General features: G+C 38.5%; 1 protein-coding gene across 4 annotated transcripts in view; it reads right to left on the minus strand.

Annotated features, from left to right (window-relative positions):
- The window catches only part of dclk1a (doublecortin-like kinase 1a), a 401,030-nt gene that overhangs the window by 62,016 nt on the left and 312,451 nt on the right, over positions 1–26,563 (minus strand). For 3 of the 4 annotated variants that reach the window (XM_039745796.1, XM_039745797.1, XM_039745799.1), the window contains exon 6: positions 40–134. In XM_039745796.1, the coding sequence (XP_039601730.1) occupies positions 40–134 (95 nt within the window). Of the gene's footprint in view, positions 1–39; positions 135–2,275; positions 2,424–26,563 lie in introns of those variants that run through there. The other variant, XM_039745798.1, reaches the window with a different exon arrangement.

The raw sequence follows: 26,563 nt of genomic DNA on the forward strand, positions 1-26,563 counted from the left end.
AATACCAAGAGTACCGTAGGAATACAGTAGATTGCTTACCCTCTGTTTGCGAAGACTTCCAGGGCTGGTCGGTGATGGACTAGGAGACTTCCCAGATCGAGGAGTGGACAGCTGGCTTCCAGGAGTCCCATTGACTGAAAATAAAAATCAGAGTGGCATCCTAAATATGCATTCACATGTCCAATTCAAACCACATCATGCCCTTGCTAAGCACATGTGCTACTTCCGAGAGAAGTTTTGTCAGCGGAATTCTATCACACAGCTTCCATCTATTCTTAGACTTTAAAGTGTTTCTGAAAGCAGATAAAGCAGAATTAAAATCATACAGCGAGATCCTAATCTTCTTCCACTGTGACCCATGTTTTGACAAATTTGTCGCCACCATACTGACACAGTTGGATGTGAAAGTGGGTCCCTCTCAAAACGTATGTCTTGGATGTTTTGTCACTTTCGTTTATAAACACTTGCCCAAAAAGTCTGGTGATCCAAAACATTAATTAATCATTGATTCAGCGTACTGGGTTCAGATCCCATGACTGGTCACTGTCTGCATATTGGTTGGTATGCTCTCAACATGCTCATGTGAGTTTTTCCCCCTCTGGGGTCTCCGATTTTCTTCTTGCATTCCCAAATATGTTAGCTTAATTGTTGATTCTAAAATGGCCTTGCATGAGTGGTCTCTATACCCACATACACGCTGGTCCCAATATGACCCTATAGTGGATTAAGCAGATCTGAGAACATTATGTATACATATATGCAGGTACTCTGTGGTGTTTGTGGTTTGGTAAAGCACCTTATTTAATCATCCATTGACTCAACTCATGTAATCCAATTTCATAACCATGGGGAGCATGATTCCTTCCTGGGAGTATCAGACACAAGTCAGACAAAGCTTTGGTGAGGTGTTAATCCACTTCTGAGCAGACATCAATCACCCGTTTTGAATCACCATTCACACTAACCTGAAAATGTTTTAAGCAATGCCAGGAAAATTGACGTTAATCAAATAGACATGAGAAAATGCAAAATGTATAGTGAAAACTCCAGGAGTCAAACTAGGGGATGTGCTCTGTTTGAAAGGCGCTATAGTACATCCTTTATTTTAGATAGTGTCTTCTGTATAGCTCAACACCACGCTGAGCTCAGGTATTTCCATATTTACAGTGGAAGTATTGGCAGATTAAGTCACAGAGTTAGAGGTGGCAACTGAACCTAAATCCCAATGCATTCGCACTAGGCTACACGGTTTGCTTCGTAGCAAGCACTTTTATTGATCAGAAGTTTTAACTGTAAAATTAACCAGTTGGACTGGACCACAGATATAAAGCACAAAAATATGCCGGAAAATTAATGCTCGATACAAAAAAAAAATACATAAGAAAAAGAAATGTTCTCTGAATCCCTCCTAAATGTGTCAGATGGCAAAAACAATTCGAGAGTGAATCGCGAAAGACCCATGGAAACAAGCTTGCGATGCGTCTTCGAAACGGAGTTTTTTTTGGTTAAAGAACAACAGTGGGAGCGCAGCTGGACACTGATCTCTTCTTTCAGAGTTTGTAATCATCAGTACTAATGATTATTATAGTACTTATTATCACAGGATGCAATCGCTAGCTTTGGAAAACAGTACAAGCGTTAAGTACCCACTGTCCGCCACTACGCTGAAAATGCAAATCGAGACGAAAAAAGTAATAATAAAATAATGCAATAAGAAATGAAGTAGCTGTTCAAGTATTAAACTGTGCAAAATATACACCGATGCTTTCTTCTTCTTTTTATTAACTACCTTATTGTTAATATTGTGGAAACGAGCGCGGTTTCGCTACAAAAGCTGAATCTCCGACAGTCTCTCGATGCACTGATTAAAAAATACAAACACTTTCCCGGACACGGGAGCTGGAAGTGAGCACCACACTTCATGAATGTGAAAGATTTCGACTCCAACACGTTGTTGTTGCTTGAATGGTTCAATTTACTCATGGCAAGCACTGTACGACCAACAGTTCTCAGTTCCAGTGTTTGAGACATGAATCGGGAACATGTTTCTTCTGTCCATATCTATATAAATCTATATCCATATAGACCAAACAGAATATTGGAAGCTTAGCTTGGCTACAGAGCATATGTTACACGTCTGAAGCTTACTACAAGCTACTGTAGCAAGCTGTATGTCCTTTTAAAAAGTGCGCTTTTTTAAAGATGGTTACAGCACATAAAAGAAAACTTACAGAAGCAAACCCAGTGACTGCATTCATATAAATTGACTGCTTACCTTCTATGTACTGCAACATATGCGCTCAAGCTCAAAATACAGCCCTCACACAAAGTACACGATCCTCCTTTCTGAGCTGCCAGCACAACTAGTACAGATAAATGAATCGGAAGGGGCAGGAGCCGGCGGCAGCGTGTAATGAATGGTGGACCGCGATCATAGGCAGATGTGGCTCCTGCGTAAGTTTGACGCGCTCTGAGCAGCAGTGGGAGGTGCAGGTGCTCTTTTAGGGCCACATCAAAGGTGTCAATTAAATGCAATGCAGCTACTAGGGATTACTATGCAGCTCAGTCTTCTTTCGGGTTGGAGGAAACAAAGCATTTGGAATGATTTTTGATGCATTAATGGGATTTATAATGAGTTGCCATGGAGGAGCAAATTCCAACTGACTCATTGAGAAAAAATGAAAATGACAACCATCTATAAACAATTAGCCAACTCAAATGACAGGGAAAGTATGCTGGATCGAACACTGAGCCTGCCCAAAATTATTCGGTGCTGATCTTGCAGTTAGTCCCATTCTAATTTACCCCCTTGATTTAGCCATTTACAATATCAGTTAAAAGGGTTTATTTTATTAGTCCCAAAACACCCACTCAGAAAAAGTGTTTCAAAACCGTTCACATCTTAATGTAAAGGAAATCCACTTATACTGTATTTACCCAAAACATAAACGCTTGGAGAGCATCACGATTGATGTGGTGATTATAATTTTATTCTGCAACTTTTGATAAAAAAAAGTCAGATTTCAGTCACTAAAAATGTATTAAAAAAAGGGTTTACCTAGCTTTTTATTCATTATTCAATAAGAAGAGTAGAATGATTATTTAAGAGACCTGGGGTATGTATTTGTGTTGTATAAGACATCACTTCTTTAAGAAGGCTCTCTGTTCTCAGCGCAGAACTGTTATATAACATGGATTATAACAAACGCAGCACCCAGATGCTACTGCCTTACAGCTCCAGACCTTGGGTCTGAACTGCAGTCTAATCACTTTGTGTGGAGCTTGCTGATTCTCCCTTTGTCTATGTAGGTTTTCTTCCCACTTTCCAAAGAAGTGTTAGGCTGCCTCTAAATGAGTGCTGAATGAGTGAACGTGGAGGTGTGCCTGAGTTGTATCCTCCAACAGAGAACATAAGAAATTAGAGGAGACCATTCAGTCCATCAGATTTGTTTATTTAGCTAATAGCTAAGCTGTCCCAATATCACATCCAGATACGTCTTAAAGGCTGTCAAGTTTCTGCTTCAACTATATGTGTTGGTACTTTGTTCCAGATTCCCACAACTCTTTGAGCAAAGAAATGCTTCCTGGCTTTAGTCTTAAATGAATTTCCCCTTAATTTCCACTGACATCCTCTAGTATGTGATGCACCATTAAGTTAAAGGAATTCTGCTGGATCTACTTTATCAATGCCTTTGAGAATTTTGCAAACCTGGTTTAGGTCCCCACACAGTCTGATTTGCTTGAGACTAAACTTATTTAATTCTCCAAGTCTGTAGAAGTAGGTCATGTCCTTAATTCTTGGGATGGACTTGCTTGCTCTCTCCTGAACAGCATCAACTGCTGCTACGTATGTCTTTCTTGTACCGTGTTGACCAGAACTGGAGACAATACTCCACATGCAGACTCACTAGCGCATTACATTGTTTGAAAATAACGTCTCTTGATTTATATTTAACAGTTTTTATAATATAACTGAACATTATATTTGTCTTTTTAATAGCTTCTGTGCAATGTGTAGGTTATGAAAATGTGTCAACATAAAACCCTAAATCACTTTCTGTGCTTCAGGTAGAATGGTGTCTTCCCTCTGGTATTTGATGTTCCCTTTTCCTATGTCTAACTGCTTTTTCCAAGTGTTTGCCCAGTTCTGAAGCTTGTCTATGTCGTCTTGAATTGTTTTTGCTTTCTCCTCAGTGTCTGCCATTCCTGCAATTTTAGCACCATCTGTGAATTTGACAAGTCTACTAACTACTGTATACTGAAATCTAAGTCATTAATATAAATCAGAAAAAGCAACAGTCCCAAGACAGACCCCTAAAGGGACTCCAGTGATGAACCTCACTCCACATGGTGCGTTCTCCTCTTATCTGCTCTCTTTGTCTCCTACTTTTGATCCAGCTTTACAGGGTACCTCTGTGAAGAGAGTGATGTCCCATTCAGAGCTGTTAACTGCTCTGTGCCCGATTGTGCTAGCAAAGGACAAATCCCTTGTGATGTATACAACTGGATAAATCAGGTTCAGTAAATATGTTGAACACTCTTAAAAATTTATTCTAAAATGGCACTTTACTGGATGTAGAGTTCCTTGTAGAACTGCTGCTTGACACACTGCCATTTTATTCCGAAAAGGGTTTCTTAGCATATGAAATTGGTCCTTTGGGCTTTGAAAGGGTTCCTAATATGTGGACAAAACAGAAATATTGAATATTTAGTAGGCTACCTAATAGGATATAACAGAGCAAGAAAACCTGAACCTAACCTGTGTTATTGTATGCAACAAAAGTTCTATTATAATCATCAACCCATTGGTATTTCACAAATCTGTTACTATTTATTCATGCTTATTGATGGAACCTGATCTACAGTATAAATAAAGGTTCTTTCACAAATCTTCATATGAATGATTTTTTAAAAGCCAAAAATGGTTTCCCAGTGGCATTTCTCTGAATAGCCACTATGGCACCTTTATTTTTAAGGGTGAAGGATGAAACTTTAATCAAAGAAAGGGTATACTGGTGGGTGACATAACAGTGGTATTTGCATACTTTCTCTGTATTAGCAAGTGTTCTTCATTGGGTCACATGGTTTTACTCTCACATCCCAAACATACTGTGGAGGCTGGCCCGGACACAGACAGGCGGACACCGATGGTTCAAATACAAACACACGTTTATTGTACATCTTTACAAATAAAGTGACCCACAACCCCAAACAGGCAGCCTCCTTTCCTCTCTTCCCGAACTCCGTCCTTCTCTGCTCCCGACTCAAGCCCATTGGGGCCTGTGGCCATCGCCAGGGGGCACCCAGAGCCTCATGGAGCCCGGGAAACATTCACTTCTGCCACACCTGGGAAGATGGAGGAAGATCCTTCCAGGGATCCAGGGTGCAAGGGCAGCACTTCCGCTATTTTAGGAAGTCCTGCTGAAAGAGTGTCATCAGGCTCCTGGAGCACATCCAGGTGGGAATAAAAGAGGCTGCCTCCCTACAATCAGGGAGCTAGAGTCAGGAGTGGGAGCAGGACGAAGCTCCCGTGAAGAGAGGAAAGGCGGCCCACGGACAGGGAGAGAAAGGCCCGTGTTGGGAGTGATTGGTGCTGGGAGCACTGTGTGCTGTGCGGGACTGTGTATCAGCAATAAAGGTGCGTTTTTTTATAAAGAAGTGGTGTCTGTCTGGTGGTGTTCGGACCTGGGTCTCACAATATGCATATTAGAGTATATAGCAATTCTTATCTGCCACAGCATAATGGAATGGAAGTTTTTATGTGTGATTATATTTTATAATGGACAGTTTCTAATCAGATGTGGGATTGCACTATAGAAGGAACTGGGTTCCTTGTTTTTCATAAAAGATCATTTCTTTCAGAAGCCCCTCAGCTGCCAGTTCGGATCTATGATTCAACTTGGAAATAAATGAAAAACCATTAATCACAGTGATTAGCACTTCCGCATCATAGCACTGGAGGCCTCATGTGAAATCTTGGGTCAGTCCCTGTCTGTGTACAGACTGCATATTCACCCTGTATGTGGTGATTTTCCAGGGCATCTATAAGTTAGTACACTTAAGTTAAGGGATGACACTAAATTGAACCAGCATGGATAAGTCTGCCATATAATGGACAGGTTTCTAGGGTTGGACCCTGCCATTCGCTTGATGTTGCTGGGATATATATATCCTATATATGATCCTAAAATTGGGTTGAGTGGTTCAAGAACTGGATAGAAAATACCTAAAGTGATGAATTGCATTTACACAATTGATCAAATGTACATATTTTAGAATGAAGTGGGATTTCAATGTTACACAAGGTCTTTATTGCTAAAAGAGCAGACTTGACATGACAGGGATACAGTAAACTGGCTCGTCCCTTCACTCACTTGCCTTTCAGAAGTACACTTATTTGGCACAGATGAACTAAGCTCCTTCTGTAGCTCCAGCATTAGGTAATATGTGTTTAGTTAACCTTGTGGGTTTATCTAAATTACTGGCAGTGTTAATCAAGGATTGCCTAAAATCTTTGCAGACTAAGACAGGACCAGGAGGTGTCTGGGAGAACCATCATTTTTCACTCAGAAATTGCCTGATCCGAGTGGCACACTCACACATTTCATTGAAGACTAGCTATGTTTCTTTATTGCCTCTTAGGGAGGCTGCAAGCACTCTTTCCATAGAGCCTTTAAAGCTAGATACAACCATGGAATCTCTCTGAACTCATGAGAGATCACCAGTTACTAAATCCAACTTGGGAGAAGAAACCTTACTTCAAGAAGAAAATTTTAGCACATAGACTGTTGTATCAAAAAGAGTCATGAGTTTTGTTATGAAATTGTAGAGAACATTCAAAAGGGCAGAGGAAAACCAGGCGACAGCAAACCACAGAAACAGACAAGAAACACACTGTCTTATGGAGTTTTAAGGTTGTCTACGTGTCTGTGAGAGTTTTAGGATAGCTAGATAGACTATTGTAAATTGACCTGAGATAAGGAAGAGTGTGTAAGGGTGCCCTGCAGATGATTGTCTTCCCATCTGTTGCTGGAATACGCTCAAGCTCTCTAGAGTGTTTGTAAGAAAAAAAAAATTACATACTGTAAGTGAATTACCTTGAGCTTTAAATTATGAAAGACATAACAGAAGTTAAAGAATATCTAAGGTGTACTGTAGAAGCGAGAAGCCAGCAGTACAGATAGAAATTCACATAATCCAGCAGCAGTATACTGATACAAAAAAAAAAACAATATTAAATTAAATAGTAATAAAAATGCATGTAAAAGCAGACAATAACTTTGAGTAATGTTAGCATTTACTCCCCCGGGTGGAATTGAAGAGTCGCATAGTGTGGGGGAGGAACGATCTCCTCAGTCTGTCAGTGGAGCAGGACGGTGACAAAAGTCTGTCACTGAAGCTACTCCTCTGTCTAGAGATGATCCTGTTCAGTGGATGCAGTGGATTCTTCATGATTGACAGGAGTTTGCTTAGTGCCCGTCGCTCTGCTACAGATGTTAAACTGTCCAACTTTACTCCTACAATAGAGCCTGCCTTCCTCACCAGTTTGTCCAGGCATGAGACGTCCTTCATCTTTATGCTGCCTCCCCAGTACACCACCACATAGAAAAGGGCACTCGCCACAACTGTCTGGTAGAACATCTGCAGCATCTTATTGCAGATGTTGAAGGACGCCAACCTTCTAAGAAAGTATAGTCGGCTCTGACCTTTCTTACACAGAGCATCATTATTGGCAGACTGGTCTAATTTATCATCCAGCTGCACTCCCAGGTATTTATAGGTCTGTACCCTCTGCACACAGTCACCTCTGATAATCATGGGGTCCATGAGGGGCCTGGGCCTCCTAAAATCTACCACCAGTTCCTTGGTCTTGCTGGTGTTCAGGTGTAAGTGGTTTGAGTCACACCATTTAACAAAGTCATACATAGCTCTGTTCAATATTATATATTTATTTCTTCTACGTTCCATTCTTTTCTAAGTTCCATTTCCCATTGCTTACATTTTCATAAGTGGGTATGTTACATTGCCATAAATCTGTCAGGTTTTGCTGACTAATAATCAAAGACACTACTTCATCCTGCCACCCATGAGCATACAAGACAGCTGCTAAAGAAGGTATGCTTGACTTGTGCTGACCAAAAGTAGGCCTTTGTTTCTCCAAACTTTCTGTAGGAAAATATTTTAAAAATGCAATAATTGACGATGAGCTGGAATGTTAAAGGCCTGAATCACGCAAAGAGAAAGAAAGTACTCTCTCACCTAACAGGTCTAAACGCTAAAATAGTATTTTTATGGGAGACCCACTTACTAAGCAATGATTAGTTCCGGCTGCAAAAAGACTGGACTGGCCAAATGTTCCATTCCAGCTTTACAAAGAAAACTAGAGGAGTGGGAATCTTATACATAGAATCATTCTAATCTCACAGTATACCAGTTATACTGGAAATGTTTATAGTCACCTATGAACTTAAAATGCATGCCTTTGGCACTGAGAGGAAAAAGGAGAGCCCACTGAAAACCCTTACAGACACAGGTAGAATGTGATCTATAGAAATGTAAGAAGGCAGCCATAAACACCTTGACAATGGAGATGAACGACACACTCTAACTCAGCTCAAAGTACGGGAAACTTATGGAAACACCAGTGTCATAATTGACAAATATTTGATTAGATCTCTCTATAATATTAAAAGTTTTCTGTCGAGTCCGCGTTATTTAGCCTTGAGCACTCCCTTCCACACCGCTCACCCAATCGTTACTCCTACTGCACACATCCTCTCTCTGTACCACTCAGTGACATTCTCAATCCTGCTAACTCGCCCATCAAAGCAGTCGGTTATAATGGCAAGGCAGAAAAGCAAATTATCTTTTTAAGAACGTCAAATTTTAGATTGCAATAGAAAAACAACGACAAGAGCTTATAATGAACATCGAAAAGAAAGAGCTGCATATAATAAAAATCAAGAAAAAAGAGAATCATCCAATGAATGAGAAAGAGAAAAATATCCTGAACAATATAAAAACAGAAATACAAAAAAGCAACATTTATAGAATGTAAGTTAGAGGATAAAGCAATTCATAATATTTTTTTTTGACGAGGCGTTAAGGCAAATACATTTTTTATTTACTTTTTATTATGTTTTACATCTGCTTTTACTTTTTACTATGTTTAATTATTCATTGGTATTTTAAATAGGCATTTGTAGTGAAATACTTAAGTAACTGATTTTCTGTCAATAATAACTAAGGACCAAACCGTCATCCTCCCGTGTCCCACATACTCTTCTTCAATGGAGGGGTGCCCCGATGCCCTTCAAGTGGCTCAGTTGCAAGATAGTGGGTGCCCAGTGCCATCCCCCTGGGGTTGGCAAACGAAGTAAGCAGGGTGTGAAGCCCCCTAATTAGAATGTAATTTAATTTACAGAAACTAATTTAATGTAAATACTTGCCATAAGTATGTAGACAAACAGTTCAACTAGTACTAAAGAAGAATTGCCAGTAAAAATCAAATCTGCGAACATGTACTAACTCAAACCAGACTATCTATAGTAAAGACTTAACCATCTCTACATTGACAAGTAAAATGACACCTTTAATTGGCTAACTAAAAGGTATTTTACTTGACTTGTCACTACAATCATAATGGCTAACACAGTACAACACTCTAGTACTACCATCTTTACATTGTATATCTATAGGAAATATTTAGATTTGTTTGCACAAATATAGAAGAACCAAGTAGAAACAGACAAAATGTGAAATTTAAAAATATATATATTAAAATTTAATATAAACATATTGCATTCATTTTTATATAGTGTTCTTCACAGTACTTGTGCACATTTACAGCCTAATGCAAGGATAGAAAGAGTTAAAACAAAAATAATTTGCATACATGAACAAAGTTGAATCTATAAAAGAACAGGAACTTTAAATCTAATTAACATATAATTAAGACAATGCAAGGCCATTAAATTTATAAATGAGATATGGCCAAATGACAATGGAGAAAAGGAAAATGCAAAATCTAGTCAGCAGCATTTGTAGAGAATGTTAACCCTTTACCTTCACGTGGTAAGTTTTCATAAAATCACGATTCTGGTGACCTACACAGACCAGTTGTCCATCCCTCCTGCATATTATACATTAGTATAAATTCATGCTGGACTGTCTAATAATTTGATCAAATCCTTATGGCCTTGGATTCATAGGCTCCCTATATTTTAAAAAGGGACTGGTCATGACAGAGTTTTAGAATATGCCAAGGACTTCACTACCCACATTAAAGTAGTTCAGTCTTCTAAGAAAGAAGAGTGTGCTAATCCTTTTCTTTTATAGTTTCTCTGTGTTGCGAGACAAGTCCAGCCTGTCATTGATGAGGGCCCCTAAGCACTACCTCCATATCTGCTGACTGTAACAGTTTACTATAAATTTTGCAAGGTCTTGGGTATCATAACAATTAAAAAGAGAATGTAAAAGGAAGTCCAACTTTATTGATTCACTCACAGAACATCACTATCAAGACAAATAACATATACGCAACTTTGTACAGAAGCCTAATGGAAAACATTATGACTCACACACAAAGAATTTCAAAATGAAAGCTGTCAAATACATAATATTAGAATTGTCCCACTTGTACTTCTGTGCAAATGACTAAGCAAAGATTCTGAATACAAACATCTAATCAAAAGCTCTAATCATGGTATGCTAGACTAAAATAATTAATCTTCAGCCAGCATTTAGATGCTGAGCCTATGGGGCAGATCTTACACAAGCAGGCATATCATTCCACAGCTTTGCAACCCTGTAGCTAAAAGCACAACCTCCTATCTTGAGATTGCAATGCATGCTCTGGTTTGTATATATTGATAAATTAATATAAGTAAATAGGGACTAGGACATTTAAAGTGTCATATATAAGACGAATAACATTTCAAAATTAGCCCTGATCTGCCTAAATCGATTTCAGGACCGCAGGGAGCTTTGTCAACAAGGTGGGAATCAACCTGGAGTGGGCTTGTTAACTCATTAAGAATCAACCTGGCAATTAACCTAAAAGTTCAAATGTGATATATTTCAGAAAAAAAATTGAGTACCCGTAGTAAAACAAATGCAGACACAATGAGAATTTGAGTCCTGGACCCTGCAGCTGTGAGACAGAATTTTTAACCACTATATGACTGTGCTAACCTGCTTTTAAACCTTTCTAAAAAATTTCTACTTATTCAACATTTTTATAAGCAGATAAATGTGTGATGTCCTATTTTAACTTTTTGTTCTACTCAAAAAGTGACAGCAAGCTTAATACAAAAGAAGCATCTGGAAACTCTTTTGTTTTGAAGAGCTTTATGTTTTACTTTAAAACAGAAGAGAACTGAAAATGATCCCCAGGGCCATTGAACTACAGTATATGTCAGTTCATCTAGAATAGTTTATAAGCTTCATTAGTTACCATAAGTTAAGAGGAATATCTCTCTATTATAAAAAAAAAATCTTGGGAGGGACACTAGGAAGACGAGAAGTGATCTTCTTGGAAGACAATTTGACGTTACGCGAGACAAGGCAGTGAGAAAACATTTAAACCCAGTTGACTAACATCTAACCTAGAAGTTGTTGGAATGCTTTTGGCAGACATACTTCATGTGCTCCAAGAGCTTAAAACAACGACAAGCGATAAGCAGAACACGCAGCTCGCCAGCAGCAGCAAGCCAGCAGATGATCCGACCACTTCTCCCTAGTTTGCGTTCACCCCCCCCCGACTCCTTTACAACAAGAATGGCTGAGACGCGAAGTGGCAAAAGGACAGGTGCTGTACAGGCTTTTAAATGACTGATGCGCAGTGCGACAAGTAGAACAAGGAGCTCGCCATAGCAGCAGAGAGATAGCAGCTGATCCGAAGGCATCTCCTTAGCGTGCATTCAGCCGCCCCCCGCCGCCCCTTCACAACATGAGTAGCTTTATACGAGAAAAGATAGAGATTTAAACCATAAGGAGAAGTGTTGTTTTTACAAAAGTTTTAAAGTAAAAGTAAAAATAATGCATATGTAACAATTCCAATGAAAATAACAATCTCTTTAAGTTGTATATCCGGTAAACCAAACCTGGGGGTGGCTGAGTGAAGCGAACAGAGGGCAGAGCACCCAAGTACTTATAAAGATTATTATGTCTGGTGCGAATATTGCACTCGTTTTTATTGCATGAAGAATTTAATAATATATGATCTAGATGTGACAACAATGTAACTCAATAGATATTTATTTGTATTTATTTAATTATCTCTGACTTCCAACTCCAGTCTGGTCCCTATCAATAAGTACTAAGTCTATTGCATGTGTGTAGGTTTTTCTTCAGAAATTCAAATGCCAACACCATCCCACAGACATGTAGATTAGCTCATTTCATCACTCTGAATTGGCCTGAAGTAAGTATGGGTAAGAACATGCACTGCAATGACCTGGCTCCCACAAATCCATAACTGCATTTGAAAATCGATGGATAGATGGATGGGTAATTTTTACAGGGTTGACTCAACTCTTTTTCATTGCCCTTTTCATTATAAGTATAAATACCAATTATTTGGTACAATACATCTTTCGGATTTCAGCTAAAGAAATACAACAGATCTATTTTAACATAAAAGTATCTTGGTGAGATACATTCATCCCAAGAATAAAAGGATATGATCAAGAATAATAATTCTGTTAGAAGCTACGCATTATACAGATTTAAAGATTTTGGTTTCAGATTGAATATACATATACACACACACACACACACACACACACATATACATACATATACAGTGTAGCAACTAAGGAGAGTTAGACACAAAAATAGGTGCTTGTAATGTGGTGCTCCAAACATGCTGAGTTTATTGAAAAACAAGAACTGAACAGAACAGCAACAAAACTTCCCCAGCCCACTGTTTAGGGTCACTAGGCATACCTCTAAAACAATTAAGTGTCATCATGCTGTCTTTAACCCTTTTTATACACCATTTTTGAAAATTACTTTCTGTGTTCACTCTCAAAGCTTCCTTTCTCCATCTCCTCATTCATACACACGTGCACACACACCTCCTTCCTTCCCATCTCCTCCCCTCGCACGTAGTACCTTCTGTCTCTCTATATGGTCACAAGCAACCCAGAGCCTCTCCTAAACACAGTAAATTGTAACCATTGTAAACATTAATTGCAAGACGTCACACTATTATATACAGTATATATTATATATAGATAATGGCATTAAAAGGCCAATTTAGTGCTTAGACCACAATTTGAGAGATGCCATCCTGGTAGTTATAATCCATTGTAACTGCAATAGAGTGCTTCTTACATACCTGAAATAATGCCAGAGACACCACAGATACAAAACGTTATGGTTAGTGTATCAAATATAACACCCAGGACATCTCATCCTGCACCTAAATAGAAAACGTTAAAACAGATTCCTTGCTCGTTCACTAGGCCTAACTACCATAGGCATTAGACATTTACCTAATAGGTTGGGTGGCACATCTGCCCACTTTATAACTAAAAAGTAAAGGTCCTCTCCCTCTTACCTTCCATTTCTGTTTTTCTCGTACTCTTAATTTGTCACAGCTCTTATGTCATGACTTGCTTGAACTTCCTTAAAAGTCTTTTCAGAAAATTGCAATAATGAGTGATGATTTGTTTTTTTGTTACTCTTTTAAGGTGAATCAAAGGGTTTTTCAAATGAAGCACAGTCCAGTGCAGAAGATCTTAGACCAGCAACCAAAGTTCTCAGCTAAAAACTAAATACATACTAACGCTAAAGTTTTTTGGAGAGATCTTTCCTTTGTTTTAAATAAATTTTGGATGTTGTTTAATGGGCACAGCCATCTTTTATAAAATGGCTGGCAAATTGTTGGACTTGTGGAACTGTAAGGAACTTTCTCCAAAGAAGAGGTCAAGATCGTAAAAACACCTACATATAACTTGAACTATTAAGTAAACTTTTATTAAATACTAGGGGGGCAAGCCCCCCTGGCTCCTTTGGCGCCCAACCTCAGCGGCTCCTTTAGCGTCTCGACCTTCAGCTTACTAAATCACCTAAATACAAACATTGGTGTTATGAATAGATAATTGTTTTTAATAGTTTGTTCCTGTGAAAGAAAGTTTACTCAATCAAAAATAAAAACCACAACTTTCTTGATATTAAAAACCACAACTTTCTTGATATTTTAAATAATTTAAAAACAGAATAAGAATCTGAAAATCTAACAACATCACATTAAAGTTTAATAAACTCTGAAAAGAATGATACCAAACATATATATGTAGGTTTTAAAATAAGCCTGATTTAAAGTGTGACAAAAAACGTGACATAAAATCGTTGCACTTTTAGGCTTAAGATTTTATATATAGAGAGCAGATTAAAAGAAAAATTTGAATAAAATAAAAAGTCAAAACATCAAAGATCATAAAAACAGAGTAGTTAATAATTTATCTGACTTGAAATGAAATAAACCAAGAATAATTCTGTATTCACAAAATACCTAACCCATAAATTGAAATGCAAAATTCAAAACAAGAAGTTCCAAAAACTGAATGGTCTGATTACCACAAACTTGCTTTACAGGGAGAAAGAGAGAGAGAGAGACAAAGAGCACAGTTTCTAGAAATAATAATGTCACACCAGAGAAGCTGCAGCAATCGGTGATCTAAATAGCTTCACCGTCTGTTAGCTGTACTCTAATGATTGCAGCAATTCACTATGTTAAAGACACAATAAAGAATAAGTAATCATAAGAAGAAAAAAATGTATGTGCATCATGTACCTAGCAAGAGTAACCCTGACTACCTTTACGGTGACAGAAGCAAATACAGGAGGCAGTAAATAGGCACTGGTGGCACGAACAGTGACTAGCAAAACTAAATAATTAAATAAATAAAAGTAAAAAAGGGCACCCTTGAATATTGGGCCTCTGCTTACCATAAGAGACTACTGCTTACCTGGACTAAAAGTTTGCATCATATGTCCTTTCCTTTTATTTAGTATTCATTTTTATTTACTTTACCCTTTTTTGAGTTTATGGTCTACAACAGGTTCAAAGTAACTGTGACTTTTGTTAAAAATTCTTGCTTGTGCCTTAATCTGTTTTTTAAAGTTAAACAATTCAGAGCCGCTTATCTATTTTTCATTGAATCTTAAATTAATGCAAGTACCCATCTTGAATCATCACATGAAAATTAGAGTCATGGGGCTTTTGGTTTCTTCCACAGTTGCACCTCTCTAATGACATCTACCCACTTGGACTCTATGGTAAATTCAGCCATTATTTCTCATAAGACATCAACAAGCAGACCAGTCATTGTCACTGACATGCCTGCCAAACACACTCTAACAATCAACTGTCCTCTTTGAGCCAATATAATCAGCAACAAGGGTTGCCCATTTTAATTCTTGATCTTTAGCATCTTTGTATATGTTAATTGCTCAATGAGTACTCTTGTGTAGAACTACCTGATTGCATACTTTATGTCCTGCACCTGTTTCTAAGGTTTATTATAAACAGTATAGAACATTTCACTTTAGTTTCTTTTTGGAATAACTGAGGCACTGGCAATGGTTTTATCTGAAGACATAATGTCTTTTGTGGAGTACACTCAATATCCAACTTTCCAGTTTTCTCTTTCTTGTGTTACTTGATGCAGGTAAGAGTTACAAGCAGACAAAACACTTGGGAGCACCAGTCCACTTCACAGCACACTCATACACACTTCTATATACCCTCATACCAGGACAAGTACAAATTCACAAATGAACCCTACATCCACAACTCTGATATGTACTAGGAAAGTGGCATGCCATGAAAATAACTGTTGTGCTCATGTGTAAATGCCAGCTCGCTCCACAGAGCCAGGAATCATACTCACTGCTAGGCATCAGGATTCTCTGGTGCCCGCTACAGTTAATTTGAGCATTTTATCCTGAGGGTAAACTTGGTTGACTGACCAATGACTAGAACATCATAGACATCAAAGAGGTATAAGGAGAAATACTGGCAACAGGGCATAGCTAGGAATTTATCTTTGAATGGGACTGTGAAATGGTGGATGGCTCAGGCTCTAACTTACCATCCTGCCAAGATCGAGCCACAATTCCAAAAACTTACAATCCAGCCTTTATGTAGTGCAGTCGTGGCCAGAAGGTTTGAGAATGACACAGATATTAATTTTCACAAAGTTTGCTGCCTCAATTTTATGACGGCAATTTGCATCTACTCCGGAATGCTACAAATAATGATCAGATGAATTGCAATTAATTACAAAGTCCATCTTTGCCATGAAAATGAATTTACTGTAATCCCAAAAAACCCATTTCTACCGCTGTTGTGAAGAAGGCTTCAGGGCACCCAAGAAAGTCCAACAAGTGCCAGGACCGTCTCCTAAAGTTGATTCAGCTGCGGGCACCACCAGCGCAGAGCTTGGTCAGGAATGGCAGCAGAGAGGTGTGAGTACATCTGCGCACACAGTGAGGCGAAGACTATTGGAGGATGGCCTGGTGTCAAGAAGGGTAGCGAAGAAGCCAAGAAAAAACATCAGGGACAGACTGATATTCTATAAAAGGTACAGGGATTGGACTGCTGAGGACTGCTGGGGTACAGCAATTTTCTCTGATGAACCCCCTTTCCTATTGTTTGGGGCATCTGGAAAAAAGATTGTCTGGAGAAGAAAAGGTGGGTACCGCCATCAGTCATGTGTCATGCCAACAGTAAAGCATTCTGAGACCATTCATGTGTGGGGTTTCTTCTCAGCCAAGGCAATGCAGAGCTCACTCACAATTTTGTCTAAGAACACAGCCATGAATAAAGAATGGGACCAAAACATCCTCCAAGAGTTACCTCTCCTAACCATCCAAGAACAGTTTGATGACGAACAATGCCTTTTCCAGCATGATGGAGCACTGGGCCATAAGGCAAAATTGATAACTAAGTGGCTCGTGGAATAAAACATCGAAATGTTGGGGTCCTTGGGCAGGAAACTCCCCAGACCTTAACCCCATTGGGAACTTGTGGTCAATCCTCAAGAGGAGGGTGGACAAACAAAGACCCACAAATTCTGACAAACTCCAAGCATTGATTATGCAAGAATGGGCTGCCATCTGTCAGGATTTGGCCCAGAAGTTGATTGACAGCAAGCCAGGGCAAATTGCAGAGGTCTTGAAAAAGAAGGGCCAGCACTGCAAATATTGACTCTTTGCATAAATTTTAATGTAACTGTCAATAAAAAAACTTTGAAACTTATGAAATGCTTGTAATTATACTTCAGTATACCATAGAAACGTCTGACAAAAAGATCTAAAAACACTGAAACAGCAAACTTTGTGAAAACCAATACTTGTGTCATGGCCACGTATTAGCTTTTAAGCTTGAATTTCAGGATAGGGTTTATAATCATACAATCATCATAGACTTCCTGATTTATCTTACCATGTGTACACTGATATTTTTGGCTATGTAACTGAAAAAATAATTAGTACATAATATGTATGCAAAAAATAAAAAAACTGAAACATTATTAAATCAGGGGTGGCACGGTGGCGCAGTGGGTAGTGCTGCTACCTCGCAGTTAGGAGACCTGGCTTCTCTTCCCGGGTCCTCTCTGCGTGGAGTTTGCATGTTCTCCCCGTGTCTGCGTGGGTTTCCTCAGGGTACTCCGATTTCCTCCCACAGTCCAAAGACATGCAGGTTAGGTGCATTGGCGATTCTAAATTGTCCCTTGTGTGTGGGTTTGTGTGTGTGTGTGCCCTGTGGTAGGCTGGCACACTGCCCGGTGGTTGTTTCCTGCCTTGCGCCCTGTGTTGGCTGGGATTGGCTCCAGCAGACCCCTGTATCCCTGTAGTTAGGATGTATTGGGTTGGATAACGGATGGATGGATTATTAAATCAGAGCAACAAGACTATTTTTATTATTTAAAATAAAGTCCTGGTGTGAAAAAGAGCCTTTGTTCTGTCTGTCATTTGAAACAAATACATTTTATTTTGGAATGAACTTATGGTCCAGCTCATTTTATTTTAATTATAGACTAGGCAAAGGCAGAGAGATAGCAATATAGTTTGAAACTTGAATAGGTTTATCCTTGCTGCAACTTTATAGTGCAGCCCATGTTGAGATTCCACCAGATAACTTAAACGAATACAAGTTAAAACAATTGCATTTGCATTTGACAGCTGATAGTCACATTACTGTGCTCTCAAAATATGCACACTGTACTTTTGTTTCCAAACTGATTCTATACTTGGATAAAAGTGTCAATAAAAACCTTTACTTGGCTTGTAAAAGTAGTGAGATATTTCCAAAAAACTAGGTTAAACCGTGCAGGTTTTTTAAATAACAGATATGCACAGAAAATTCAATATACAGTCTCTCTATCTCTTGTATGCACACGTGGGTTAAGCAGCACTTATCTAGGCCAGTGACTGTTACTGTGCCAAATTCTTTTGAACTGCACTACATACAGTAATTATAATGCAATACACTGAAGGGTAGAGGGCCTTATTTCAAAAACATATTTTAGACTTAAGTATTGTAACAAAGGCGCTATATAGGCGCCTGACCCGAAACAGAAAGACATGGAGGCACGTATAAAAACACAAAGACTTTATTTTTCTTCACCGTGGGTGCACATCTTCCTCATGCCACACAGCCCAAACACAACACACTTTTCTTCCTCTACCACCACTCCTCCTCAAGCTTCGTCTCCTTCCTCCCAACTCTGGCTCCTCAAGTGGTGGTGGCTGTTCCTTTTTATAACCCACCCGGAAGTGTTCCCGGTGCTTGACCACTTGGTCCTAATTGCACCTCCGGGTGGGGCTGAAGATTCGTCCAGCCAGGCTGCTGAGTCCATGCAGCTCCCCCTAGCGGCCATCCGAGCTCCCAACAAGGCTGTGGAAGACTCCATCTCCCATGGAGCCCTGCGGGTGGTTGAGGAATCACCGTTAGCCAAGGAGGTATTGGACTGCCCATGATGGCTCCCCTGGAATATAAGCAGCAGGGGCGTCCCTGCCGGGCATAGGACCCTGCTGTCCTTCACAGTATATTTTCAAAATAATGCCCCATAAGTAAAATACAAACTCACTGAACTTTGGACTGATTGAACAGGCTTTAGGTTCAGCCAAGCCCACCCACAGCTATGGTTCTGTTGTGCAAACAGGTCGACGTAACTCATTCATTATCTCTTAAGACACAGTAAGTATATATGGAAATAAAATGAATATGTAACATATGTTTAGTTGCTTAAATAATGAAATGTTCAAACTTTTGGCCTTCTAACGATTAAACAAAGGCCAGACTGTTAATTACTTTCAAATATGTCTAGCGACTTTACACTAACACCAATGAAAGAGAAAAAGTTATGGCTAGAATGTGAAATGAGAAAATGTCCAAAAGAATAGGACTGTTAAAGGAAAAGGGACAAGAGCATCAAATCTGAAGCCAGCTTAGGTTTGCCACCTTTTCAATAAGCACAAATTGAATACAAAATCCCTCTCTCCTGATTCACAATGAAAGTCAATCAAACAAATTCCTAACGTTTCTTCCAACTGTGCTTCATGTTGGATTTGGTTGGTATTAACAGTGGTTCTTTCTTCAAATTAGAAATGTTTTAACAAAAAAGCTGCTTTATCCGAGTTGTCTAAAGTCCCCAATATAGGGATGGCTAAACATAACTATTGGTGAAAAAAATATTTTCATGGCATAACTTACCTACTGTCCAATGAGTAACTTACAAAACTATTTTAAGATACGGTAATATAGGTAGGTAACATTAATAGTCTACATGGTTGCTACAACAACACATTAATTATGTATTCCATACTAGCCAACAAAATAAGAGGTAACTGGCTGTGAAAATCAATACAAATCTATGACTTCATTCATATGTGAGATACATAGCTTATATGGTGCTTAATGCCATAATAAATGAATGTTAATCCAGCAGGGGTGATGCATACCCATTGAGCAGTGCCTTTTTTAAACTGAAACTGCGAGAGACATCGACTGGTTTGTTAGGAGTGCAGGCTCCATTTATATGTCTGTCCAGTGTTTGATAGGCTCTTACAAACACTGAAAGAAAAGTTACATACTCTTAATTTTGAACACTTTAGAATTCTTCATTTCGTAGTCATTCTGCTTGAAATTTACAATAATGTTTCTTTTTGGGGATTTTGGTGATTTTTCTACTTTTTTGTTAGCTCTCTTTATGATTGGCTGTTTCATGAAAAACTGCCAACTATTCAATGTAGGTGTTAAAGAGATTGGTTCCTAAATGACACAAAAGACTAAAATAGCCAGTGGTGCAAAGCTAAGTGGAATGTGACAAATTGACCATTATAAAACGTAACATCATTTTATTTCAAGTTGCTTTCATTTAACACATTAGGAGGACTCTGAAAAAAATGGTGTTTAAAACCGGACATTGACACTAAGAGTGAAAAGCGGGCAGATGGCAACCTTAAGGCCAGCTGGAATGAATGACAGATGAGGAGCAGTTTTGGTGAGTTCAAAAAATTAAACTCACAATAAATTCAGCTTTACTCGGATTTTTTTCATCCCATTTTATGTAGCCAAAGTACAACTAACTGCAAATTTTACTGAACATTTCTTATAAGCCGACAAGCCATTCTAAAAATATAAAAATACTGTACATGCACCCATACACCAAGATGAATTATTTTGGCCAGCTACTTCACCACTAATGCCTATGTACTCACTGTTTATTACATAACCCTACAATTATCTGAAGATTTAGAATTACACCAGTGTGCCCTCTATGTCGCCAGGAGCTACAGTATAATGAGAATCCTGGAAACGCTTCCTTGCTCAGCACCTTTGTTATAACCTTGACTCAAGAAGTCCTGAATTGATTAGCTGACTTGTATGTGAAAGTGTGAATTTTCTAAACTGTAAACTGTGTAATGTGGGAAACTTGAAGGAAGACTATTATGTTTAAGCCTCATCAAATTCTCAATTTTTGTGATTAAATTTTTATGGAGATGAAGCAAAATACAAATCGATGCACCAGCAATCTAGTCCTCATGTTACTTGAAAAACTCAACATATCAAACAACTAATTGTCAGACTTCTTTATAGCACTGCCTCTCAGCTACAATTGTAATTGTGATTTAATTTTTTAAAATGTAAAAACTTTTTGGTACGTTTTTTTTTTTCATTATTCTGTCAACGTCCTGTAAATAAATTTGTAACAAAAAACAATCCCACATAACTCAGTCCTTATTTAGCAAAATATCATCAAGTTGAGATTTGATGGTCCCTAAAGGGCTACTACCTACCACACTGAGTCAGTGATTATAACTGTCAATGTGAAGAAAAATTCATAACATTTTCACTTAATCAGCTTCTATCTGTGCATCCATGTTGTTATTGAAGAACTCATTTCACCTTACTAATTCCATTCATAATTTTAATCTTCTAACATGTTACCTGTTCATTTGTGAAAATAACTCTTTCAATAATTAATTGTTCATACAGTGTTGCCCTGGAACCCATGAAGTTGTCCTCATCTGGAATTTCTCTATCAATGAAATATCCATCCATCCATCCATTACCCAACCCGCTATATCCTAACTACTGGGTCATGGGGGTCTGCTGGAGCCAATCCCAGCCAACACAGGGCACAAGGCAGGAAACAAAACCCGGGCGGGGCACCAGCCCACCGCAGGGCACACACACACACCAAGCACACACTAGGAACAATTCAGGATCGCCAATCCACCTAACCTGCATGTCTTTGGACTGTGGGATCAAGGAAATATTCCATAACATATTCAAACCACATAATTCAATTCATCAGCTTACAGGGTTGTAACCTAACCTTATGACTAGGGAGTCCTTCTCATAAGGTGTACTTTAATATTTTATAATTACCTATATTGAATTGTATAAAAATATTTTGTTTAAAAATATTTATTTACTTTAAACTTCATTAGCCACCTGTGAAGATTTTACTCACTCACGGCTATCTATTAATCCACCTGTGTTAGTTACTTATTATTATTTTTTTTTATTTTATAAACTAAAAACTGTGGAGGGCCCTTGAAGTGATCTATGAATGACTACATTTTTAACTTAGAAATCCTTGTACCATGACTTCTGGGTTTAATGAAGTTTTGCACCCATTCACATTAAATGTAATTTCTTCTAATTTCACCACTAGTCTCTCATGTGAGACATAATAAAAACAAAATTGAAAATCAAGATAAGTAATATTGTTTATACCCCTCAGATCAAATGCTTTTGTTGCTTCCTCATAAAATTCCAGCATATTACTGAAACATGACTCTCCTGTTTAAACCCATGTTTAGTGTTCACTAAAACACTTATACTTGACACGTATTGCTTGCTCATAAATCACATATCTCATCCATCCATCTAGACATATTTATCTCTTCGGTACTCCAAACAAAGCTAATGTTCTCTTTCTCTCTGTTATTAACGTGTGAAGCATGAAACAAAAACAATAGCAGCTGCTGGCCGCTGGCTTTTGAGACTTGTTACTCCCACTTACCACTAAAACACTGGCTGCTGTCATACAGCATTAAATTGCAGAACAGGTCAGCTAAAGTCTCCCACTGTGAGAACAGTAATGGATCTATTGTAGGTGTACAAATATCTCTGAAATTTCACAGAATGTAATTGGAAACCTTTAAACTGTCCTCGAAGGAAATGGGAATTTGGGGGTAACTGTAGTTTAGTTTATAGCCTGATCTTGCATAACAAAGTAACATTCTCAAACCTTCTTAATTCAGGCCAGAGTGGAAAGGAGGGCTGCAGCTTATCTCCAGCAAAAAGCACTTCTGAGCACGATTGCAGTTCATCGTAAAGTTCACTCATGCCTACACCCACATGGGGTCATTTTGGAATTTCCAAAATTCCAACCAGGATTGTATGTATTTGGCAGGAAATCACAGTGCTCAGAGACAAAATGATGCACACAGGGAGAAACTGCAAACTCCACATGAAAAACAGCTAGTCATAGGATTCAAACTTAGGGTGCTGGATCAATGAGGCTACATCAATGTCACTATACCAGCTATATTAAAATAATGCTTAAATAAAACAAGATGCACTAGCAAAAAGCAGAAGAGGCAGACAATCAATCTATGTGAGTCAGAGAGAAGCACAGAAAACAAGGTAAGATGCAATCAATAACTAATATACTGCTCTCTTTGACTCCAGCACCACTCTTGGACCCATTGTCTAGCTGAATAAACATCATGTTTATCTCTCCTTTCTACTCTTCTCAAGGAACCACCTTATTATATCCATATAGTCTGGATACCTACTGCCTTGCCAAATTTTTTGTGCTCTTATTTTTTGTCCTTCATTTTTCTGAATGACAAATGTGTTCTCTCAATCCTCTCTTCAGATACAACAATGAGTAACAAAAAGATGCCTTTTGGAGAGATGAGAGCTGTTGTTATTATTTGTCAGTACATGATGTTTTACTTGTCTACTGTGTTTTTGGCCTTTGCCACAGTAAATCAAATAATCTTTATTTGATCCAATGTATTTTGTACTATAGGAAGTGTTGTGATGCAGTTAACATCCACCATACTTTTAACAGCATAGAGGCAAAGATATTTGTTGTACCAAGGAATGCTTAAGTCTATGCACCTCCCAGCAACGTTCATATATATGTGCCAGACACTGCTGGATTCAGAGACTAGGACTTGTAGACAATAGTAACTTACATGATTGTAAACGTATTACTTTGGGAGGAAATCAAAGAGAAGCAGCAAAAAGGAGATCTTGTATTTTGGGAATTTAACCAGCAATCCACTGTCTTCATATCCTCTCAGACGATACATGAGGATCAAAATCAATATTGTCATGCCAAAGTAGTGCTTGTGAAAAAAGGTGAATGAATTGTGTGTGCCTGCTATCCTTAAGAGGTAGTCAGGAGACCTTATAATATACATACTTCCACATGCTCGTGTGTCATTATGCTTTTAGAATGACAAGGGTGTTAGTACTGCTGCCTCACAGCCTGAAAATTCTGGGTTCAAAGCCCACCCGGGATGCTACCTGTGTGTCATGTTTACATTTCTCCCACATCCGTGTGGATTTATACTATGTACCCTGATACAATATCTATCTACACCTCATAGATAATGTCAATTGGCATTTCTAAATTTACCCTTTGTGAGTGCAAGGGGGTATACCCTGACAGCATATCCATAGTTGGTTCATGCCTTGTGTGAGTCCATTTTGGGCACACACAAAAGAAAGATTCCAATCTTCTTATATAATACGTTACTGTGGCTGTCCATTTGTCTGTCCAGGATTTTAAATCCCCTGTAGATCGAACTGTTGACCTGAAATGTGGTGCACATATACTATGTGATGTCTACTATCCACTCTCGGGGTGATGATTGACCTCCAAGGTTATTCCTCTTTTTATTTTTATTTTATTTTATTGTACTATCACCTTCACCGTCACTACCCCTACCTCTTCATATCTTAAATCATTCTTGAGGCAGATTGAAGACTTAAGTGCCAGCTTAGGTGAAAAATTAAGGAAAACGTACTACATAATTGCAACACAGACTTAATCACTTTTAATGTGAAAAGATGCAGACGAAAGAAGAGAAGAAGTGGGCCGCTAGGGTGGAAAAAAGAAGAGCGCATCAACCTCTGAGCAAACGAATGCTAAACACACAGAGGAAGAGTAGGAAAACTATGAATGCTCAAGTCAAGTGTATTTACTGCACATTATCATGCAGTACGCTCTCACTGGTTTACTCATAATGGGCCAATTTAGAGCCAAACTATTAATCAATCTGTAATGAATTTAGTTTTCAGATTTTTATTCTCCTTTGCTGAACCACTAAAGATGACCGATTGCATGGAGATTGTCAGTGAACAGCCTTTTTCAAGCCCAGTCACATATTTTGAATTGGACCAACATCTGGACTCTGACTTGGCCACACCAGGACATAGACATTGTTGTTTATAAGCCATTCCTGTGTAGCATTGACTTTATGCTTGGGGTCATCGTCTTACTGGAAAACAAATCTTCTCGCAAGGTGCAGGTTCCATATAGAATATTACGTTTTCATCTATGATTTCACTGTATTTTGCTACATTCATTTTTGATCATGTGCAATTTCAGTCTGATGGCTATGAAGCTCAATTTTGATCTCATCAAGCATAGAACCTTCTTCCAGATGACTCCCATACATTTGCTGTATATGCCTTCTGGTAAACTGTAGCTGGAATGTCATGTGTGGGTTTTTTTTTTTTTTTGGTAAACAATGGCTTTCACTTTGCCAATCTACCATAAAGCTGTGACTGGGGAAGCACTTGAGCAACAGTTGTATAAACTTCCTCTCCAATATTAGCCACTGCAGCTTGTAACTTCATAATAGTTCTCATAGTTCTCTTGGTGGCCTACCTCTAGCCTTTTTTTTTTTTTGCACGATCACTTAATTTTTGTGAATGGCTTGTTCTACAGAGGTTCATAGCTGTGCCCTGTTCTTTATATTTCTTAATAAATGAGTTAACTGGACTCCAAGGGATATTTTCCTGTAAATACTGTACAATCTGCTGTGGTTTTCAATCACCTTTTCACCAAGTTTGGAGTGTTCTTTGTCTTCTTCATGTAGGTTAAGCCATCATAATGACTCACCACAAGTTGGACCTTCCAGATAAATCAGCTGAATCCACTTGACTACATTGAACTAAATTCTTTTAAAACCAATTAGCCATACCAGTGATGATTTAAGGGAGTCATATTAAAGGGGGTCAATACTTATGTGATCAGCTATTTTGTGTTTTATATTTGTAATTAATTTAGACCACCCTGCAGAGATCCGTTTTCACTTTGACATTAAATAGTCGTTCTCTATTATCAGTGTCAAAAAAAATAAACAAATTAAATCCACTGTGATCCAATGCTGTATTACAATAAACAGAAGCAAAAAAAAGCAGACAGTAATGGTGTGAGGAGCTGAATGCTGAGTCTGTCTGAGTTTCTTGCAGTAAAAGCTATGATTCAGAAATGATGCTACCAGAGTGAGATGGGTCATCCTCCAGACGTATATTATTGACTTTTCCTAATGCCAAGTGAGAACATTACTTTGTTCTGAAAGCCCACACCCACTTCTCTGAGCTGTTGTCAATGTTTTCCAATTTCTGAGATGCCCTCTCCTCAACAGACAGGAGCTGCATTGATATGACTGCAGCCAGGCTGAAATCTTTACAGGCTACCTCTTCTGGTGCTAGAGTCTGTTTCTCAGGATTAAAAGAGGATGGTATGCTATTGTGAGGGCTTGTGGCTTAAAATCTTTAAAGCACTGCTCAGCATATCCTAGAACTGGCATTTAGGATACTTATGTTTAAGACATAAATATAGCCATGTGATGAACTAATGTCCTGCCCAGGGTGGAAAGTGGCATTATGTCACGGATGAGCTGCCAAGGATAGGTTCCTGCCCACTGTGACCTTGAACTGGACAAGTTTGAGAATATTAGTTTGTGTTAAATCTAAAGGATAACCTTTTAAGTCCATTATTGA

The sequence above is a fragment of the Polypterus senegalus genome, chromosome 2 (genome assembly GCF_016835505.1).
Source record: "Polypterus senegalus isolate Bchr_013 chromosome 2, ASM1683550v1, whole genome shotgun sequence".
Classification (NCBI taxonomy): domain Eukaryota; kingdom Metazoa; phylum Chordata; class Cladistia; order Polypteriformes; family Polypteridae; genus Polypterus; species Polypterus senegalus.